Here is a 24,059-nt window from a genome sequence, read left to right as displayed (position 1 = left end):
TAGCTCTATCGTTTCCCTTCAGCTCTCACCTAATGTCTTGTAGTCATCTCCTCTTAACTGGGCTGTGTGACTCTAATCTCCCAGTGGCCAGTCCAAAGTTTCCTAAAGTGTAACTGCCACAGCCTCCTCCCCCTACGTAAACACTCAGTGGTTGTCCCATCAAGCGAATGAAGACAAGTCACAACACCATTTGTGACCATATTTCTGCATTCTTTTCTCTTTGTTCCACAGCATAAGTAAGCATACTGTTGCTCCCAATGTATAGTCTCTGTGCTCTCAACCCTTACTGTTGTTTATATGGCTCCTTCCACCCTTTCCCTTCTATGGGAAACCTTCCCATTCTTCACAGCCCAGTAGAAGATATCCTGTCTCCCCCTAGCATTATGTGATCTCTCTTTCTCATTACTTCCAAACACTTTGCAACCCCTATTACTTTCTACCTGATATGATATTCATTTATGGAACAATGAAAACCACTGTGACAATTAATACATTCTATGGGCTATCATGAGCCAGTTGCTCTGCAGTGGCTTTTTTGTACATATCTTACTTTTCTATTACCAGTGGGGCAGGTGCTGTGATCCTCCTTCTGCGGATGAGAAAACTAAGCCAGAGAGATAAATAACTTATTAAGCTCACTTAGAACAGCCAGGATTTGAATCAGAGCCTGCCTAACTCCATATCTTATTGTTTTTAATAATTATGCTTCCTTTGCCTCCTTTATACATATTTTTAAAATATCCTCTATCAGTTCCATCTACTAGCAGAAAAGGAAAAAAAAAATCCTTTTATGTGTTTTCCATAAAGTAGAACTTTGTTAAATTTTTGAATAAATGCCTCTTGACTCCTTATCCTGTTCCAGGTACTTCCAAAAATTTAGAAGATGATGTTGAATGCTAAAAGATTGCATTGCTTTACCTGAGGGTGCCTTGGTGGCTCAGTCACTTAAGCATCCAACTCTTGACTTCAGCTCAGGTCATGATCTCAGGGTCATGAGATGAAGCCCTGTGTCAGGCTCTGTGCTCAGGGCTCAGCTTGGAATCTGCTTAAGACTTTGTCTCCCTCTGTCCTTCCCCCAACTCATGCACGTGCACGCTTTCTCTCTTTTTCTCTCTCTCTCATAAATAAATAAATAAAATCTTAAAAAAAAAAAGAAGTTGCATTATCTATGTAAGTGAGCAGATAGGTGCATTTGGTCTTAATTTTGTTCTCTTCAATTTTGGGATGAATTTAGAAACACTTGGATCAAATGCGATGAAAAGATAGGTTTTATTTCTTCAAATCATTTCTTCATTTTAGCAAAAAAGTAACTGTGATGGAAAATAATAGGGGAATTAACTCCAAATTGTGAGTTATTGTATGTATACACACACATGCACACACACGCACATCATATATACTCTTGTTTGCCACAGAAACACAAACAAGGAAGAACACTGGCAGATTAGAATTTGAGAGCTTTAGTTTCAATGTCATTTTGAATGGTGCATATGAATACTTCACATTCTTGTGTCTGTATCAAGAGATGGACAGGCCTGTCAGGGTTGGTCTATAGAAGTACAGCCTCTTATCTTCAAGCTTTCCTTGAGTGACAAAACACTGATTTCACATTTTTATCTTTATTTTCTCTTTTTACTAGTTCTAAAAGATGGCCCTGTTCTTAGACAAGATCATTACCCTTTTGTCTTCTGTCCTCTATAAGCAAACAGTTGGTTAGGATTTGGGTTTGAGCCAAGGAGAAGTACCCCATACTCTTCCCATATACTGTTGTAATACTTGGTAGAGATAGACAAACGTTTGAGATGACTGTACTTGTTTTTATGACGTATACTCCATTTAAGTTGAGAGTCTGTGACCTGAAAGGAACTAAAAATTCAGAAAGCAGATGATCTGCTGTAGCTTGTACCTTATCTAAAACTCCACACATAGGAACTGGGCTGCATGTGTTACATTTGAATGGTATTGAATACATTATTCTTTTTATCTGATGCTGAGGCTCGAGAACCAGAATTTCCCATATTACAACTAATACAAATCAGGAGGCAACTCATTATTCTGGTGTTACAAGGAGTTTTATTCTATGTTAACACAAATCCAGAAGTTTTCTTCACTGACTAGAATAGGATGAAGTTAATAGAGATAAAAAATTAATTGCAAGGTGTTCTTTCTTTTTTCATTCTTTCTTTCTACTTTCTTTCTTTCCTGGTCTCTTTTTCCCTTTCTCCTTTTCTCTCTACTCTTGAGATAATGAATCTCATCAAATCATGTAAGGCAAAATTAAATCCAGGCCACTGTTCTCTGGGTGATCATCCCTGCTGAGAAAAGTAATTGTTTAATTTACTTTCCAGCTAACATTCAGGAAAATAAATGTAATATTAAGCTCTTGCAAATATTAAGTCTACTACAGCAAAGTTAAACATTTCTTTTTTTCTTAAAGATTTTATTAATTCATGAGAGACATAGAGAGAGAGGCAGAGACATAGGCAGAGGGAGAAGCAGGCTTCCCATGAGGAGCCTGATCTTTAACTCGATCTCAGGACCCTGGGATCATGACCCGAGTCAAAGGCAGACGCTCAACCAGTGAACCACCCAGGCACCCCAAACATTTCTTTTAAAGATTTTATTTATTTGTTTTGAGAGAGAGAGAGTGAGCATGAGTGAGAGGATGGGGGAGTAAAAGGAGAGGGAGAAACAGACTCCCCACTAAGCAGGGGGCCCAATATGGGACTCCATCCCAGGACCCTGGGGATCATAACCTGAGCCAAAGACAAATGTCTAACTGACAGAGCCACCCAGGTTCCCAAAGTTAAACATTTTTGTCATCCTCTTCCTTGCACCTAATATTTTCAAAACAGTATTGTTGTTTTTTCTTACTTTTCCTTGGTTACCCCACTGAGAAATATATATTCATTTGTTTCAATGCACAATGACACACAGAGGCTGTCCAGCTAAACCTTGATCATGTAGGAATTATTAGAACCCATTTAGGAAAATATATCACCAGAATTCTTAACTCAGACCATGTTTTGAAAACCCTCAACCCTAGAAGAGGAGAAAATCACCTGGATAGAACACAACTGAATTTTATACACCTACTGTCCTGCTACCATCATCACCATGAAAGCAGTATGACCAAGAGGGTTACCCCTATAATTCATGCAAGTACAAATACTGCCTCCTGTTAGGATGCACTTTCCAATTCACGAAAGCTTCTTCACACATCATTTTGCATGATTCTTGCAACAACACTCTACATGGAGGAGCAGGAAATGACCCTTTACTGAATTTCAGCCTTCTATGAGTGGACACTTACTTGGTCGGTGGCAGTCTGGATGTCAAGCTCTGAGGTACAGGCCCTTTTGCTACTTTATCAAAATAGGGTTCTTCCTCTGTCCAGATGCCAAAATATGTCAGAGGAGATACAGTTGGAGCACATGTTCCTCTCCACCTTGGCTTGGACATCATCATCAGAAAAGGGAAAAAGCATAATCAGTAACTATGAGAACCATGCCATGATTATCTTAATAACTTTGAAAGAAGCTTCAAAGGGATGAAGAGATAAAGAAGCATGCTCAGGTGCAATTTTTCTGCATCTGTGAATAAAACATAGATATTTGGTAGCCAATAATTTGCAAAAGCTTTTTGTGCTTTAAGGAAGACTTTTTAAATTTTTCAAGGAAAAAACTGTAAACACTTGATATTGAGCATGAAATTGAGAGGTTTTGTGATAGTACAGGTCTAAAAGCTCTAACTGCTAATATTAAGAGACTTCTTATTGCAGCAGAAAAATTACAATAATCATATGCCCTGTGATTTCAGAATGATTAAGAGGCTTCTCACTGCTCCTTCTAAGAAACAATGTCACTGGCAACCCCACTGCATCCCTACATGGTTATCTGATCACAGATAACATCTTTTTTCTTATAGGAGTCTAGGATCTAGGTTCTAGGTTCTAGAATCTTTACTAAAAATTTAAAGCACAAAGGGGTCACTTCTTGAAGCTTGAATATCTTTTCATTGGTAAAGGGCTTACTATTTTCCACTATTTTGCATCTCATTTGTATTATGCTATTGCTAAATTTTAAAGCCTCAGGTAAAAATATTGGGTGCTCAGGTCATACAAACAATAGATCCTAAAAATGAGTCACTATTTATAATCTCTAAGTGCTTGCCTGTGTAATGATGAAAACCCTTAGATAAACTATGAATAAGTCCTAATAAATATAAATATATTATACTTTGTGGGGAGGGGAAGTTGAAGCTTTCTACCTTATATTTCATTGGCAATCTGTAGCTCATATAGCTCAATCTGTGCTTTTTATATCAATCAAAAATTGATACAATCTATAACTGACTACAGAAATGCTATGAAAATTATAGGAAAAGGGTAAAAAACTCTATCCATTTTTCATCTGTTACTTTTGATACAAGTGATAATATACTCTGATAGAATTGTGATTGTAGGCAATACAGAAAATAATTTTTTTCTGAGTTATCAAACAATGTAAAAGTCTAAATAAATTAATAGAATGAACAAATTCTGGTGTATTTACTAACAACTAATAATGATACATTTTAATTTACAAAGTCCATAATTTATTTAGATTTCTTTAATTTCTACTTGGTATCTTTTTTCTGTCCCAGGATCCCACCCAAGATACTACATTACATCTAATCTTCATGTCTTCTTAGGTTCCTCTTAGTTGTGACAGTTTCTCAGACTTTCCTTGCTTTTTAATGAAGATTTAATGATGATTTTGAGGCATGTTGGTGAGGCATTTTATAGAATGTTCCTCAATTGGAATTTATCTAATGTTTTTCTCTTGATTAATCTGGGGTTGTGTTTTTTTGGGAGGAAGATCACAGAGACAGAGTGCCATTTTCATTACCCTATCAAGAGATGATACTATCAACACAATTACTCTGTTGATGTTGGCCCAAAGCACTTACCCAAGATAGTGTTTGTCAGGTTCCTCCAGGGTAAGCTTACTCTTTTTTCGCTTTCCATATTATACTCTTTGGAAGGAAGTTACTACTTTGAACCTGCCCTTAAGGAGTGGGGATTTATGTTCCACCTCCTTGAGCACAGAGTATCTGCATAAAGTACTTGGTCCGATAGGTATTTTTAAATTATGAAAACCTGGGAGGATTTCACAAGTCAAAAGTGTTGTAAGGAGGGATGAGGAAGATGAGGGAAATCCATATGAGGAAGCCAAGAAAGAAGTAAGGGATTCAAGATAATGATCATAACTAAAGGTATGATGTGAGATTGCACTCCTCAACAGGGGTTAAACCATATGACTTGAAACACATTCCATTCAACTTTTTCCTGCTTATCCAGTTCCTCTGGAAAAGTGAAGTATTGGAACATTTGGAAACTATAATGAAGTCCAGAATCCTTTCACTTTTCTCTTGAGATCATTCTATGAATACAATACTTCATTCACTGACAATGCCTATCCTGCAGTAAGGTCCTGGTGTTGAAAATGCCTAAAATGTTTTCCACATTTCCAGACAGAGCTCCATATTTTTTCTTGGGAGTGGATACAAGTGGATAAGTGATGAGAAGAGATGCTATCTCTCATTTATGCTGTTGCATTTGACTTGGTTAACTTAACTCTCTGATATTGGACAGCCATTGCTGTGTAACAAATCAGCCCCAAATTCAGTGGCTGAAAAAAGTAATCATTAATTATTGCTCATGCATCTGTGAGACAGCTTGAGTAACCCGAGCCTGAGTTTAGCTGAGTAGCTCTGCTTCCCATGAAGATCTGCTAGTTGGCTAGGGGGTTTCACTGATTTGTGTTCCTCACCCTTCTCTTCAGTCCATCATGTTAGCTGTAGCATATTTTTTACCATGGCAATGACCAAAGGCAAAAGAACAAGTAGTAACATTTATAATCTATCATACCCTTATTTCTTGAAACACTTTTTCTCTTTTTTTAATCTAATACTATCTTGATCCTCTTACCTCTTCTTTAATTCTTCTTCCTTTGACTCAATACTATAAATAAGCTCTACTTAAAGCTTAATCTTTTAGTCCTGACTTTCTACACATGTGTGTTCTTCTAAAGAAAGCTTATCCATGGTCAGACTTTCTAATTCCCTAATGGTCATTATCAGTTTACTATTAGTATTTCAATATTTTCATTATCTTTAGTTCCATGTTCCATATAAAGTTATTTCCCAATATAAAGCTGTATGTCTGGAAAAGACTTTGGTTTTTCTATTATGTTTGATGTGGATGCAAAAACAAAGTCCTAATAAAACCTATCCTACATTAATAGAAATTTGATCTCTCTTAAAGTTAAAAGAGAACACATCTGAAAGAAAACAGTAATGATAAGAGTATTAAGAACCATTTTCTATAAGAAATGGTTAAATTTACTAATTTTTTAAAAAGATCATTTATTTATTCATGAGAGAGAGAGAGGCAGAGGGAGATGTTGACTCCATATAGGGAGCCTGATGTGGGACTCGATCCTAGGTCTCCAGGATCACACCCTGGACTGAAGGTGGCGCTAAACCGCTAAAGCCACCCAGGGTGCCCTACTAATTTTTTTTTTTTTAATCTAGAGATTACATAAGGCATCATTGTCGTGTTTACATAGTTGAAGCTGTGTAGGCCTGAGCTTTTTCTTTTGTAGAACTACACCCAATGGGTAGATCTAGGGGAGGAAAATTTTAGCTTGATACAAAGAAAAAAAATTTAATAAACAGAACTGTACAGAAGCAGAATGGGCTGTATATCTTTATTTTTCAATTATCATCACTTGTCTTTCCTGAAATGCCTTGCTCCCTCTTCTTCCAATTATCCATCAAAATTCTATTTATTCCAAGCTTTTATCCCTCCATAAACTCCTCCCTGACTATTCAATTTTATTGATCCCTTTCAACACAAGTTGCTAATTTCCTAGCCCACCCCAACTAAATCAAGGGCTCATTGAAAATAGAGATAAAACACACTATTTTATATCCCTAAGTATAAAACACAATGCTGAGCTTATAATAGACATTCAATAAATTCTTATTGACTTACTGTTCTATCACAAACTTCCTGATTTCTAATCTGGAATCATTAGAGTTGGTTAGAATTTGAACCAGGTTGAAATGCTTGCTCAAGAACCTGATAATTTCACACTTATTTCACAAGAGGAGATACCTTATGATTTTAATTGTAGCTCAAAAGAAGTAATGAATTTTGCCATCACTTGCCATCCAAGCTTCTATTTTCCTACTTACCAAAAAAAGACACCAAATTTAGAGATCCTCTAAGATTTTAGATTCATAGTTCAGATAATTTGTTGGGAGAATTAGCGGAATGAAAATGCCATCATTTCTTCATGTCTGAAAATTATTTAATGCAAAAATCATCTGATGAATGAAAATACCTGACATGGAGGAGCACATACAACACTGGAGAACTGTCACTCTCATTTGTATTCAGGTCTGCCTGTTGTCATAGTTACTGATGTACTCAAAGTGATTTCCCTCCTGAATCACACTCTGCAAACCTTCAATGAAAATAAGCTATTCTCTCTGTTTTATTTTTCTCTATCCAAGAATTGAAGCTAAAAAAAAAAAAATAGTATCAGTTGCATGGATGTTTTTATACTTTTAGCAAGATTTTCAATGTACAAAAGGAAGAAGGGGTTTAATCAAAATAAGTGCCTTTGATTGAGGTCTCGCCTCATTTGCTCAGCAATGATTCACTGAGAAGCTAGGTGCTGAGAACACAACTATGATTATGGCCCAGTCCCTGCCCTAGAAGTTAACAGAGCTCTGTGAGAGAGAGATAAGGGATGCATTTCAGTGAAATGCAATCAATTTTGTTCCAGAAGCAGAGTATGGAAGCCAATGGAAGCACTATAGAGAGATACCTCAAAAAGTTTGGGGGTGCTAATGGAGTCAGGTCAAAGGGAGGCTTCCATCCTGTGAATCTTGAAGTATTGCTCCTGTGAAGTTTAGCAAATGTATTTTTGAATCACTTTAGGTAAAGAACGCCCATGTTATCTTGCAGGTCAGGTTCACAGAGCAGTGGTGTGAGGCAGCCAGCCCTCTACACACACATCACCTGCTAATATTCACACACAGCCTCTCCTTTCTGCTTTGGCTGCAGGAACTCCTTCACAGACATCCTCCGTGCCATCCTGCTGTCCCTGGAAGTCCTTATTGAAGATCCAGAGCTTCAGATAAATGGTTTCATTTTAATTATAGACTGGAGTAATTTTTCCTTCAAACAAGCCTCCAAACTGACACCTTCAATCCTCAAACTGGCTATTGAGGGGCTGCAGGTATGTTTACAAAATGTACAGTATGAGACCGTGTGACAATGTATTTTTTTTTCTTATTTCAACCAAAGTAATATTTGTCCTTGGGAATAGCAAAGAAACCTGAGACACAGTTCACTTGTGAATCCTCCATATTTTCACTTCAGCCTCAGTTAGTTTTTTTTTTATTTCATCTTCATTTTCATTAACAGCTCTAAATTACTGTTACCACAGGCACAAATTACCTACTGTAGCAATTATGAATAAAGCTCAGATATGTTTAGCTGAATCCATCTGAGAGTACACAAAAATTAAAACTAGAAAACATCTGCTTTATGAGTATGTCCTATATAGAGGTGGCATGGGGGCTTTCCAGGGTTTCTAGAAGCAGTTTTGCACTGAGGAGATGCATTCTGTGGATCCTCACTTCCCAGAATGCACTGGGCTTGAAGTATTTGTACTAACGTGAATCACTCAGAGAAAACAAAGGAAGCAGACAAAACTCTACTTCCTGTTCACAGGACCAGTTGTCAGGACTTTGAGGAAGGGGATTTTGTGCAGTGTGGAGTTTGGGGTAGTTAGTCTCTGGAGTCCCTTCTATGTTTAAACACCAGTGATTCTATGAAAAGTAACAAACTCAGAGGGACAATCCTGCATAGCTTCCTGATGGCAACATTATTATAGTACAAAGTAAAGGCACAGTTCAGGAAGAATAGAACTCATGTTCTTTCTTAATTTTATAGGAAGATTGACTCAATGGGTGGCATCCCTCCCCATAGATGGCAGTGATGCAATTATATAGAAAGCAAAATATTTGCTAATTCTCAGATCAGTAGCCATTACTCATGCTCTTCAAGAGACCCATTTCCATTACTCATCATACTCTAGTGTGATGAGTTATTGATGGGTCTATTTCACAAAATAAACTGGCTTATTTGTATTTGGCCTCCAACAAATATCTAGCACCATGTGGGCCTTTGATAAGTGTGTTTATTGAATGGATCCTTTTTTATTGAAATGGTTTCCTATTTCAAGGATAGGAGAAGTAAATTAGGTATTTCAGAAGAGGAGGAACAAGTACACACTATTCCATAATGCCACATTATCCTGGGAAGGTACATCACACAGTGTATTGGGGGCACACTTTTGAAGTTGTGTTTGCCTTTCTAGACTACATGGAGTGTGCAGACTGACCTTAACCATCCCAATCATAGACTGGTCTGTACTTTACTATCAATCACTTTCTCTCAACTTTAGCTACTTTTCTCCAAACTCCTTTTATCTAAGTCTCTGAACATCTTATCTCTCTCTCTCTCTCCTTACAGCTTTTATCAAAAGTTTTAAAACAAGCTGCAGGGTTTATTCATGCCCTATATCATGCTGATGATAATTCCAGGATTTTCTGTGGTAGTACAAGCTTCATTTAATTTTATCCTTTTTAAAAAGATAATTCATTACCTGTTAAAGTAGCTATGATTCAAGCTCTATGTATTTATAAGATTTTTTTCACAAATCAGGAAGGAAAATGTCCTTTATTCCAATTGTCCTTTGTTCCAATTTTTCTTTCTGAAAATGTGTGGATTATATAATCTCTCCCTTGCCAACTTCACCAGGCTGATGTGGGTCTTACTGAGTTCATGCATGTGAACCTGTTTTAATAGGGAAAGCTATACATAAGGTTCTAAGATATTTTTGCAAGAAATCCTAGATGATCTTTTGTAGGCAAGGTGGGTTGAATCTGGGGTTTTACTTGTACCAGGGCCTGGGACGAATTGCACAATGTCCTGGAGCTCTGATCAAGCAATAACTTCTCCTAGGAGAAAGGGAGATGCATGAAGTCAGGGTCAGAATGAAGAAAAGGTACTTCCTCCCATCATCTCACAGAGCCATGGCCTCAATCTCTTTACTACTCTCCCCTTATATAAAGCAAGGTAATCTCTCTTAACTGAGGGGAAGTATCAGGCCAACCTGGAGTCAGGCTATCTGGATTGGAATATAGCTTTTTTGAGGGCTTCTGTCTGCCCAGGTCTTCAGGGCCTAAGGAATCCTGAGGAAGGTGCATTCTCTCCTGCTGGGAGAAGGAAGCTAATGGTCCCAGGGGAAGCTGAGCTTGGGTGTAGCTCCTCCATCTAGGGTACAGGCTCCCTGGACCATCTAGCTGTTGTCTTGGCAAGAATGAAGGATCTCTCAGGACCACTACAGAGAGGTGCTGCTTTTGCAGTCAGATCTGGCCAGCCACTGGTGACTTCTCACACCAAGCTATCTTCTTTCAGGCTTTGGGGACATCCATCCATCCCCCTCTCCTGGCTCTCCCAGTGATCTGTCTTCATTACGGGGATTGTAGCCATTATCCCCTTTTACATTTCAAAAAAAATCATAACTGGTACTAAGTAGAATTCATGCCTTCGTGCTTATACTTGTCATACAAGGAAGATCCCATACAAATCTCCATTTGTCAGCCATGACAATTGAAGATAAATTCTGTAACACTGCTGACGTGGGTAAAGGCACAGACTTTTGTGGAGAAAGGAAAAGCAATCTGAGGCCAGTGTCAGTGAGAGAAGAGGAGCTCCTGCTCTTCTTTCTGTGTACCCTCTGAGAGGCTTGAAGAGCTTTGGGTGTTTACTAGACATGTGGGAGATGGCAGGGAGGCAAGGTCCTATGTTCTAGTGAAGAGAACTTGCTCTGTCGGCTGTTCTGCCTTTTGTAGGGTAGATGTGAGACAGCAGCTTTGTCAGGGGGAGTAATAAAACCACTTCTGTGCTAGGCCATCTGGTTTGGGGTTTTAGCTATTTATAGGAGCTATCTCAGATTACCTGCTGCTCAAACCCTAGACAATTTGGGCCCCGGGATATGACGGTCCCCACACATAGGTAATACAACACCTCCCACAGGGAGAAGGGGGGCGGGAGCTCACTGCTCAGGCAGTGGGAATTTAGAATCATTTTTGGTCAATCCCACACCTTGTATTACAACCTAGTTCCCAAACCTTGAGTTTTAGCCCTATTACCTCCGTTCTTAGTTCTCTGTAAAGACAGTAGTTCAGTGCAACATTCAATTACTAATTGTTGTACGTTGAATTCTTAAGGAGTGGATTCTGACAGAGATTAGCGGGTGGGAGGTTTATTAGGGAGTGCTCTTGGGGTCAGCTCCCATAAAACGGAAGCTATGGAAGAATGTTTGCCAGCAGAAGTTAATCTGGGTTTCAGTCACTTCCAACGAAAGCCTCAGGTGCTGTGAGGCTGAGATGATCCTTCAGATTTTTCCCTGACTGGGGCCAAGGGGTTGGATTTTGGTGTTCCCATATTGTTCAGTCATTGGTTATAGACTGCCCTGGGAAATGGTTGTGAGTTTGGGCAAAGTGGCTCTCTTCAGCCTGAAGCCCCAGAGGGCACTATTACCTGCCAACTTTCTGCTGGCAACATTCCCAGCAACTGGAGAATAAATCCTCAGTCCTGAATGCGGCCTGGCTGTATATCAGAATATCTACCACAATAAGCAAAAGATATTTGGGATATCCTATATTTGTAATGTCAAGGAGCCTCCTTTAGTTTGCATCAGAGTTTTTAACTACCTTTTTTCTTGGTTGCATACAGTGCCCAGTTATACCCAAAGTGGAAATAATAGCCGGTAATATTGAGGTGATGGACACTGGGCTAGCAAGTCAGTGCCAGTCCTCCATTTGGGTCAACAGTTGTATATCTATGGCTCAAAAGCCAATTATATATATATTCAACTGATCCTTGATAAAAGGGGAAGGCAATACAATGGAGTCAAGAGAGTCTTTTCAACAAATTGTGCAGGAACTGGACATCTGTGTGCAAAAAAACTGAATATAGATACAAACCTTATACTCTTCACAAAAATTAACTCAAAATAGGCCACAGACCTAAGTGTAAAGTTCAAAACTATATTAATCCTATAAGATAACATAGGACAAAAACCGATGTGACCTTGGTTATGGCAGTGATTTTTTTAGATGTCACACCAAAGTCACCACCCATGAAAGAAATAATTGCTAAGCTAGACTTCATTAAAATTAAAGACTTCTGCTTTGCAAAAGACAGTGTCAAGAGAATAAGAAGAAAAGTCACAGACTGGGAGAAAATATTTATACATCTGATAAAGGACTGTTATCTAAAATTTACAAAGAAATCTTCAAACCTAACAAATGTGGCAAATAAATATATGAAAAGATGCTCCACATCATATTCATCAGAGAAAAGCACATTAAAATGGGATACCACTATATACCCAGTTAGAATGGCCAAAATATGGAACACCAATAGCACCAAATCCTGGCAAGTTTGGGGAGCAACTGAGACTCTCATTCATTGCTGGTGAGGTGCAGTTTTGGAAGACAGTCAGATGGTTTCTTACAAAATTAAATATATTCTGGGCACCTGGGTGGCTCAGTGGTTGAGCATCTGCCTTTGGCTCAGGTCGTGATCCCAGGATTCTGGGATCGAGTCCTGCATTGGGCTCCCCACACGGAGCCTCATTCTCCTTCTGCCTATGTCTCTGCCTCTCTCTCTCTCTGTGTCTCTCATGAATAAATAAATAAAATTTAAAAAATAAACATATTCTTACTATACAATTCAGTAATCCTGCTCTTTGGCATTTACCCAAAGGGATAGAAAAATAAATATGCACGTGAATGTTTATGACAACTTTATTCATAATTGCCCAAACTTGGAAGCAACCAAGGTATCCTTCAGTAAATGAATGGATAAATAAACTGTGATAGCAGACAATGGCATATTATTTAGTGCTAAAAAGAATTGACCTATCAAACCATGGAAAGACATGGATGTATCTTAGATGCATATCATCAGGTGAAAGAAGTCAATCTGAAAAGGCTACGTACGTACTGCTTGATTTCAACTAGATGACATTCTGGACAAGGCAAAGCTACAGAGACAGTATAAAGATCAGTGGTAACCAAGAGCTGTGGGTGGGGGTGGGGAGGGATGAACAGGCGAGGCACAAAGGCTGTGTAATGCTATAATGATGGATACCTGCCATTTTACATTTGTCCAAATTTATAGAACATATGATACCAAGAGCGCACTGTAAAATAGGGGCTTTGGGTGATTATGATATGTCAGTGTAGGCTCATCAATTGTAACAAATGTACCATTGGGTGAAGGGGATGCTGATAATTTGGAAGCTACACATGAGTGGGTGAGGGGCTATGTGAGAAATCTCTGTGCCTTTCCTTCAGTTTCGCTATTAACTTTAAACTGCTCTAAAAAAATAGAATCTTAATGAAAAAAAAAGGGTAACCATATTGCCTCTAACAACAATTATCAAAAGCATGGTATGCGTAGAACTTTGGTTATGTGCTTCATAGGCAGACTTAATGAGTTGTAATAATAATCACATAGAAGACTGCTCTTTAAGGAATCATCAGATTTTTAGATCAAAAGGTACTCTGTACCAGCCAGTCATGAAATTCTAATAGTGTATGTATTATACATTCCTCCTTTTACAGCAATGCTTTGAGGAAATGTCATTGTTTAGAATGTTAAGTTGTCCCAGTTACATAAATATTCTATGAATATTAGTTCAAAGAACTTCAGTTAAAATACTAATTTTGAGAATGCCTGGAAGTCATTTTCTCTCACTCAGCTGTTTGATCTCTTAAATGCAGTCAATAATGTCTAAAAGAGCCGTTGTATCTGTTCATTACAACTTGTTTAAATTTTAATCAAACTTAAAGTAATATTTATGCCACCATTGTAATACAGCTCAGCATTATTCTCAGTTCTGCCGGGGAATTCTGAAGTCCTGTTCTTGAGTTCTGTAATGCCTCCAAAATCAATTCTTGGAATCATTTCTTGTAAATCACTGCGGCCCCACCATTACAATCAGCACAGGGCATTTATCAATGTTCCGCCAACCCCGATCCTTACAGGGCTTACCGTGCTGGAGTGTTTTACTTAGGACGAGCTAGAGCCTTGGGCCCTGCAGGCTATTTACAAAAATATTTGATTCCCTTAAGGATCCAGGCATTTGTTAAGGGTTTAAAGAAGCTTACTTTTCACTCACTGGAGGAGAGCCAGGCAGCATTCTTTCTTCTTTTTTGCCTCATTTCTGGGCTAACTTCATTTTCCCCTGGCCAATCGGACACTTTTTCATTTCATTAAGTCTCCATCCAAGGCTTATGGTGTGACTGTTTTGTTGTTAGGGATGATTTTAGAATATTTATATCATAAACATTATAAATATTTGATTTATACTATTATAAATATTTGATTTATACTCACTATGCCCCAGGCACTTTTCATGTACTATTTAATTCCTACCATAAACCTATGAGGTTGGACCGTTATGACACCACATTTTACAGATGACAAACCTAAAATCTAGAGAGATCAATGACTTGCCTGAGGTCTTTAAGTGGCAGAGACAGGATCGAAGCGCAAATAGCTGGGACTCTGCTCTCTCCTACATCAAAGTGTGGTTGTACCAGCAGCAGCGGCAGCACCTGGGAATGTTTTTGAACGTTCAAAATGTTCAAACGTTTTTGATGGAGTTATCTCCCTTTCTCCACCTTGCTCCTCAACCTCCCAACAGCTTTGAGCCAGTTTAGTGCAAAAGGAGGTCCACTGCTATTCCAACCTTTAGCCTGAAAGTGGGAGGGGACTTGGAACAACGCTCAGAGGCTCAGCCAATGGCAAATCATCTCTCTTCTGAGAGTCCCTTTTACACTGCTTCTTAGCTTTGTCCATTTGCTCTACGCCCTTCTTACATCCTAATTTTCACCACTTTTCTAAAACATATGATATGTCCCCTTGCCTTTGGAGTATCCAGAGTGCCCTACTTACTTGAAAGACTAGAAGGGTAAAAAAGTCTGAAGTCAGTGGGTAACATGACAGTTCTCAAGAGCAAATGAATGGATAGTGTGATTAGAAATTTGGTAGAGCAGGTTGGGCAAATGCATTTCAGGTTAGTAGTACATTCCCACCGAGTCAAAAGTCAGTGACTCAGACATGCAGATGTACTGACTCCTCGTGTATTCATTCAACACAAAATGTGGGTCAGGTCCTCTAACCAAACCAGGATTTAAAACAGAGGAGGAGCAGACCAGGCTTCTCTAAGCTTACAGGCTAGGGCTCTATTATGCAAAGTGTAGTCCACAAACCAGCAATATGAGATCACCAGGAGCTGGTTAGCAATGCAGAATCTCAGGCCAGTCCGCTGAACCAGGAGTTCTCCAGGTGATCTGCATGTATGGTAATGTTGGAGAAACATTACTGCAACAGAAGGTATTAGAACAGAGAGTCATCTTGGCCTCAAGTACGTCAGATTCCCCTCCAGCATAGAACAACCCACGTCATTGGACCTCGTTCCCAGAGTTTCTGAGTGCAGGGATCTGGAGCAAAACCCATGAATTTGCCTTTCAAGAATGTTCCCAGGAGCTGTCGCTGCTGCTGGTACCACCACACTTTGATATAGGTGAGCATCGACTGCAACTATTCACACTTCAATCCTGCCTCTGCCACTTAAAGACCTCAGGCAAGTCATGAGCTTTTAGTTTCGTCATCTGTAACATGTGGTGTCATAGCAGTACTACCTCAAAGGCTTATGGTAGAGATGGGGTAGTACATGAAAGGTGCCCAGGATTGAGTGCCATAGTCAGTGCTCAATCTGAATCATGGAGCACTATTCAAAGAATGAAGAGGCCAGCCCTTAACCATGGGCTCCTGTGGTTCTAATGTGTGGATTGAAATGAGGTTGCTCTCTATTGTCCCCATTCTGCCAGTGTGGATCCCCCAAAATTAGATCTTACCAACCTGTTCCCTGGCCCTGAACAGGGAGCTCCCTCCCTGGGTTAACCTTAGTTAATGACATAGGTCCAGACTGTTGTCACCTCCCCAGGCTGTGGTACTTGAGAAGCTGTTTCTTCCTATTCATGTGGTGTGATCCTTTTAATTATCACCAAACAGTCCGCTGCCCACGGTTTTGCAGCTGGGTGATTAATGGGGATGAAATCACCTCTTTCATCCTGCAGGACTCTATAGAAATAACAATTATGGTATCTTTTATTGATCCTTACAGTTTTATGTATTAAAGAATATTAGATAGAAACACACTGAAGGGAAAGGATATTTGTACTTTGCCAAGAAGTTTCTTAATTCATGTTTCCTGAACACTCCAGGTCTGTTTGAAGAACACTTTCCCTCCAGACAGACTACTTTTTACCTTCGCCTCCGCAAAGCTGTAATTCTGAATTTGCAATAATGCAATATGTTACTATGGAAATATTGGAGGAATAAAATATCTCCTTTAATGCTCTACCTTGTTAAGTATCAATTAAACTCAGGAAGATAATTAGGGCTAATGACACTCTGGTGATCCTGGTGGCAAATAGTACGGCCTATTTAAGACAGTTGCAATTAAATAGGTGTATCTCTAGCATATTTTTGATGAATAGTTTTTCCGGACTCTCCTGCATCATAGATCTAGCCAATGCTCTGATTCATCCATTTAAGAAACAGTTACTAGGTTAGTAAGTCAGTCACAAAAGTAAACAATGCAGTCTCTGCTCTCAAGAGGTCTTGGTTCAAAGCAGAGGCAGACCCATAAACAAATGATAAAAACAATGAGTATATGAAGGAAGGGGGATATGCTCAAGGTTAGTAAAATCCCAACCCAGGCGGAAGGTATTAGCAATGGCATCCTGGAGGTACCTGGGTGGCTCAGTAAGTTAAGCATCCGACTCTTGGTTTCCTTTGGCTCAGGTCATGATCTCAGGGTCATAAGATCGAGTGCCACCTTGGGATCCATGCTCAGGGTGGTGTCTGCTTAAGATTCTGTCTTTCCCTCTCTGCCCCTTTCCCTCTCTCACACTTGTCTGTACTCGCTCTCTCAAAATAAATAGATAAATCTTAAAAAAAAAAAAAAAACAAACAATGAAATAGCATCCTGGGTGAGGCACACATCAGCTGATTCTTAGCACACACATGCAGAATAACCAAGAGAAGACCTAGCAGGAGAGTTCCAGGTAGAAGAGATAATATAGGCAATGACATAGAGGCATGACGTATCAATAAGAGAGAGAAACAGAATTAATTTCATATTTCTAGAGGGCAGAAGGACCAGGCAAGGAGCTTGTGTGCCCTGAGGACATGGGGGCCACTGAATATATTGAAGCATAATGACAACACAAATTTATATTCACATGGATTCGATTTGGTGGGTATGAGCAGGGAAGATTCTAAGGCAGGAGAACAATGTAAAGACAAGTGCAATAATTCAAAGAAGAAATAATAAGACTCTAAATATGGGTGATTGAAGGGATAACTACCTTGGAAGTAAAATAAGGCCATGTTTGGTGGTTGGATGCTTGAGAATGGGAAGTGCTGGGGGAGTTAAAGTAAAAGCTTAGGTATGCAGCTAGGGTGAAAAATGGGTGGTGGTGCCAAACAATGGGCTCATGAAGGCAAGAATGGCAGGTGTGAGGAGATAATGAACATTATTTGAATGTTAGACATGTTGAGTTTAGGATCCCATGAAATATTGAATTGTATATATTAAGTCTGAGCTGAAGGGAGAACTCTAGGTGGGATCTATAGGATTGGTCATATTTGAAATCGTAGGAAAGGAAAAAAAAAATCAGTCAGAGAAAAACTAGAAGGTGATGAACAATAGCCAAGAAAGGAACCCAGGTGATGAGCAATGTCAAGGAACAAGTTAGGTGAAGAGGAGCCTTCAAAAGAGAAAAGGGAGGTTGAGGTGGGGAGATGTGAGAAGAAACATGAGCTCATCTCCTGACAGAAGCTAAAGGAGTGGGGATTCAAGGAGGGAAACCATTTCAGTGTAGTGGAGGAAGTGACATCTAAAGAGCTCTGGTTTGAGGAGGAAGGTGGACAAATGCAGACAACTCTATCAAGAAATATGTCCAGTAGGCCATGGTGGGTGGTAGATAGAGGAGACTGAAAGAGAAGGAGCAGAAGACAGTAGTGGAAGAAGTATTCCATCTTACTTTTCCACTGGACAAGACTTTCAGCAGCAGAATATATTAAGGGCCTTCACACAGCTATGGAAGATCAGTCCTGACAAAGTATTGACCTTTGTGAATTGTTTAGTTCCAGGTTAATATTTCTCAATTCACCAACGTAGAGATCTCTGACTTTCATTATTATGAAATGAAGTGTGACATGGCTATCCAGGGACTCTGTTCTGAATATATTATATATTTGCAGAAATATGGACTACTACCTGTGAGTGTCCTAGGGGGCCTTGTGCCGCAGAGTTCATCAGTATTCAGCAGTCTTGAAGGGCCCCCCTGTTGCAAGAACTTGTGTGGAAAACCTTGCCCTGTAATCCACATTCTCTGGTGATTAAACCATAGGTATTAAAATAATACACACTTCCAAAAAATCAATCAGAGCTCTTTGGTTTTATGGAATGGAAAAGCAGCTCAAATCTGGCTTAAACAAACAAAAAAAAATTGGAGGAGAAGGACATTTATTTAACAGAAAAGTTCAGAGCTATTGTATCTTCCAGGCTCGGCTAGTTCTGGAGGTGAAGTTGAAGCTCAGTCTTTTTTTTCCTCTGTCCATCTTTCAGTTACACTTTCTCTGTACCAACTTCATTTTCAGACAGGCTTTCTCCACCAAGTGACAATCAACACTTCGACGGTTCCAAATACAAGTGACCTCTTGTGCCTGCACTCTTGGCAGAGATGAGGGGATTGGAGGTGCTCTGGCCAGATCAGATATGAGCCCATTAAAAATGCTACATCCAAACTGCATAGGCTAAGAATGTTGGAGGGGTGGCCCTCCCAAAAGATGCTGAAAAACGACAAAACTTTTTGCTTATACACTTAAGGTAGAAAATTAGAGAGAAGTTTTATTGCAGTTCTTTACTTGCTGTCCAATGTAGAATTAGGATTTAGGAAGTTGCATTTTTTTCTGTTTGGCACCTTATTCCATGGGTAATTTTGGGAAAAAGACTCAACATCTGTACACCTAAGGTTAACGGCAAAACTCAACATAATTGGACTAGAGTGGTGATTCTGAAACTTTATCACACACTGAAATCACTGGAGGGCTTGTCAAAACTCTGATTGCTGAGTCCTGCCCTTGGATTGTCTGGTTCAGTAGGTTGGTGGGGGTGGGTGAGTGGGAAAACATTTCTGGTAAGTTCCCAGGTAATCTTGATGTGTTGGTCCAGGGACGACTGTTGATAACACTGAACTAGATAACTCCTTCCAACACTTTTTATCACCTGATACTACAAATCTATGATTTTTCCTCCATATAATAGCCTTAATGTCTATGTAAAGTATGAGAAATGGGCTTTCCCCACATAGCAAATCTAAACACAACCCTTGAACAGCACAAGTTTTCAACTGTGTGGGTCCATATGTGGGTTTTTTTTCCCATTAAACACAGTACAGTACTATCAAGATATTTTCGCTTTCTTATGAGTTTCTTAATAACGATTTTCTTCTCTTCAGCTTCCTTTGTTGTAAGAATACAGTGCATAATACATACAAGATACAAAATATGTGTTAATTGACTGTTTATGTTATTAGTAGGATTTCTGGTCAACAGTAGGCTCTTGGTAGTTAAGTTTGGGGGAAGTTGAAAGTTTTATGCAGATTTTCAACTGTGCAGTGGGATTGGCACCTCTAACCCCCATGTTGTTCAAGGGTCAGGTGTAATTAGGTTGCAGTGCTAAGAAGAATCTGAGGCAAGCTTCATGCTCAGGCAGTAGAGAATGCTGGCCGGCATTAACCTGTGATGTCTGCCTTCATTATGGATGAAAAAGGAGCAATCCTGCCACATACACTGACTCAGGTGTTCTAGCTGACCTGTTTGAGAAATAGTCCAGTGTTTGTGGTATAAGAAATAAGGACAACCACCATAGGATGAGACAAACACCTTGAAGAAGTTTGTATTCTGTAGTCTAGGTTAGAAATAAGCAACCTTGATGATGACTGTGGCGGCAGTGGCGATGGTACGTATTGTTAGTCTGCACTTAAAGCGCTTTCACACAATATCTTCTTTGATCCTCCCAACAGCTCCGTGTCATAAGTAGAGCAGGAGAGGGACAGATCATCACTTCAAAATCAAAACATGACAAAGATTGGTTGCAACAATCAGTGAACTCTGTTCTGTGTAAGACTGTAGCTGCCTTGGAGGCCAACAGAAGACTCCAGATATTTTGTTGTGTCCCACCACAAGAGAAGGTGAACTTTGTGAGAATAAACAGGTGACAAAGTGTAGTTCACCAAAGGAACACATTTGTTGCTAAGAAACCACTAAGGATTCTTAACCCCTTTTAGCCCAAAGACAAAATTTCAAAGTGCAGTTTCTTATTTTTATATTTAGAAGAACATAATATTTGTGTAATAAACTTTATATTGATGTGCAATATACACTCAGAGAACCACCCAATCATAAGTGTTCAGCCAGGTGAATTTTCAGAAAATGAAAGGATTTAAATAACCAAACACATTTCAAGAAAAAGAACACTACTTCTTCCCCTGATGTCCCCCCCTTCTTCTCCCAGTAACTGACTCCCAAAGGTAGCTACATGCTAACTTCCAATGTTGATTAGTTTTGTCAGAGTACAGTTTGATTTACAGAAAGAAAGAAATTACTTACCTTCCGTGTCCAGGTGTTCCTGAGTCAAGCATTCATTTGCGATACAACAATAAGTGGTGTACTATCTGCTCTTATTTTTTTTTTTTTTTGTGATACAACCATAATTGGTGTACTATCTGCTCTTATTTTTTTCCATCAAAGATTTAAAACTATAGATGAAATTTAAAACTAAAAATACTCTTAAAAAATATGGAAGCTAAGAAATGCAGTGGCATGTTGTAGAATTTAATTATATACCAATTGTATCTCATGGAGTATAGAATATGCAGTACCAGATAAGCGTTAACAAAAATGCTGCATTAAACATATACACTTCACTTTTTTTTAAGACTGAAAAAGAAGGCAGAGGGAGAGGGAGAGAGAGAATCTTAAACAGACTCCACGCCCAGCACAGAACCGGTTGGAGGCCTCGATCATGACCTGAGCCAAAATCAAGAGTTGGTTGTTTAACCGTCTGAGCCACCCAAGGACCCCATCCATATACACTTCATTTTTAAGAGAATCTCTCAAACTTTCCCTTAGTATCCATTTATTCTCATTTTACACATGGTTCTTATTGATTTAGCTGTGTGGTTTCCAACCTCACCATATCTTAAAAGTCTCTTAACAGAGTTTGGTTGAGGGGCTGATCCATATTAGCATATAAACTATATCAGGAAATAACAGCTGTCAGCCAGTGAAGAAACACAAATAACATAAACTGTTACTAAGGCAACTAGAAACACCACAGTTGAGGCCCTTTAGCATTGAGGTTCATGTACCCAGAGGGCATCAGCATATCATAGAGACATATATGATGTACACACCCATGATCCTGAGCTATCTGGAATAGTCTCTCTCATATTCAGTAAGCTTCACCGAAGATGCTGTGAAAGTTTATAAAATTGTAGAGAGATTTCATGTAAGATATTTACGTGATAAAGAGAATTTTATAGCCTCAGAGACAAAGTCTTAGCCATTTGTATAATTTAGGAATCCCAGAAATTACTAATTGGTTGAGTTTTAGAAAAGTTTAATTATATAGTGAAAACAGTTTCCTCATTGCCAAGACAGATTCCCTTAAAAGTATGTCTTTTAGATTCCTTGAAATGGAAGAACAGTGGATATTCTAAGTGTCTTTAGCTGTTGAAATTGGTACTGTAACATTCTCTAAAGTAAACTTCCACTCCCCAACTCCACTCTTGGGGGTTCCTTTTACCTGTTCAGTATAAAAAATCTTTTTGTAATGCTGGCAATACTGGTAGATAAAAATAAGAAAGCGCAAATTATACATGACTCTAACTCGGGAATAAACATTTTAAATCCAGGCATCTGTTACTTTCACTTTACAGTTTACAGTGAACAGTATTTTAGTTCTTTTTTTTTTTTTAATTCGTGTAAAATAAATTTATTTATTTATTTATTTATTTATTTATTTATTTATGATAGAGAGAGAGTATTGAGTGGGGAGTGGGGAGAGGCAGAGGGAGAGAGAGCTGGCTTAAGCTGGCTCCATGCTCAATGCAGAGCCAGTTGTGGGATTTGATCTCAGGACCCTGAGATCATGACCTGAGCTGAAATCAAGAGTTGGACACTTGGTTGACTGAGCCATCCAGGTTCCCCAGTATTCTAGTTCTTTAAATATTTTACCTCAACATCATTTATAATGACTGCATGGTGTTTTATTGTTTAATTATAGAACCAATTCCCAACTGTTGGATATTCAGATTGTTCTCTTTTTTTCCAGTAGTATGTGCAATGGTGACATGAATGTCTCTTAGCTCAATTTTTGGCCACATGAATCACTTCCTTAGAATGAATATCTAGAGGTAAAATGCATCTTGAAGATGCTCTACAGAGGGTTTTCAGTATTCACCAGCAATGTCTGAGAAGTCTGCTTCTGAACCCAAATCAACCCTGGTTGTTAAAAATAAATCTTGGCTGTTTGTAACCTCTCATGATGTCTCCACCACGCAGTCCCTTTTTGTTTTAATTTGCTTTGATTCTTTTGATTAGTAGTGAGGAAGAACATTTTCTATATATTTATTAGACATTATATTCTCTTTTCTGTGTATTGCCTTTTAATGTACTTTGTCCATTTCTCGGTTAATATTTTTCAATCTTGTTTTATTACCAATTTGTCGGAGATTTTTATCACTTAAGGAAATATGGCTTTTATCATATTGAACAGTTTTTCACAATTTTCACCTACAACGAAGAGTGTTTATTTTTGCTGTTCTCATTTAAAGCAGTTTAAGAAGTTATTATGATGAAGTCTATTAAGCTGCCTTTGGTAGGACTTAGAGGGTCTCCTTCCACCACCACCCTCAAATACTATAGCAAATTCACTAGTGTTTCTTTCTATACTTAGTGGGTTTTTTTAATTTACCATTTTTATGTATCAGAATTTGCATCTTAAAAGATGTGAGGAAAAGTTCTAACTCTTTTCTCTATGTATTTCAATTAGTCCTAATACCAGTTATTGGACAATGCATCCTGAAATGCATTTTAGAAAGTGGATAAATCAGTGCTTAGGGAATATGAAGAAGGAGAGTAATGACAGAGCTAGTTATTCCTTGGATGCTCTCTGTAAGAAATTTGAGCCAATTTTTTATAAGTATGAGTAATGTCAATTGGCAAAGGTTGGAGAAATGAGCCTTACTCCAATTCAGCGACTCCCAATCAACTTCCTATGCCAGAATTCCAAGCAGGCATAGGTAGAAGGACCAGCTGATCATGCCCCCAGGACAGGGCAAAAAGTAGCTTGGTGTTTCTTTGAAGCCACGTAGGAGAAAAGGAAAAATGAGATGGCTCAGCCAGATACAGTGCAGTTGTTGTTGGGCCCAAAAGCTGGAGTTTGGAAAACACATTTCACTGCTAAGGAATTTTGAAATATTTAGTCATAATGATGATCTCTCCTGCTTCAATAGTATCAGAGTGGAATTTAGTAATTTAAAGATGTTTAATGGAGAGTATTAACATTGTGAAAAAAAACTTAAAAGATTAAGCTAATGCCAGCTCAACTGGAATGTCATTAATTGAGAGGAGTAATCCCTAATGCCTTAATCTGTAGACTCATTAAGGATTTGAAGGAAATTATGAATAACTTGTTCCATTAACTGAATGAAGTTTTAATTAAGATATTCTTGGAAAAACAAGAGTACAGGGCAAAACTAAAGTGGATTTT

At 38.7% G+C, this 24,059-nt stretch overlaps 1 protein-coding gene across 1 annotated transcript in view; it reads left to right on the top strand.

Moving 5' to 3' along the window:
- Positions 1-24,059, top strand: part of CLVS1 (clavesin 1) — a 173,972-nt gene that overhangs the window by 76,649 nt on the left and 73,264 nt on the right. The window contains exon 3 of the mRNA XM_026011919.2: positions 8,120-8,294. Coding sequence (XP_025867704.1) covers positions 8,120-8,294 — 175 coding nt within the window. The remainder of the gene's footprint in view (positions 1-8,119; positions 8,295-24,059) is intronic.

The sequence above is a fragment of the Vulpes vulpes genome, chromosome 13 (genome assembly GCF_048418805.1).
Source record: "Vulpes vulpes isolate BD-2025 chromosome 13, VulVul3, whole genome shotgun sequence".
Taxonomy (NCBI): Eukaryota; Metazoa; Chordata; class Mammalia; order Carnivora; family Canidae; genus Vulpes; species Vulpes vulpes.
The sequence above is the reverse complement of the archived record's forward strand: the minus strand, read 5'-3'. Positions and strand labels throughout refer to the sequence as shown.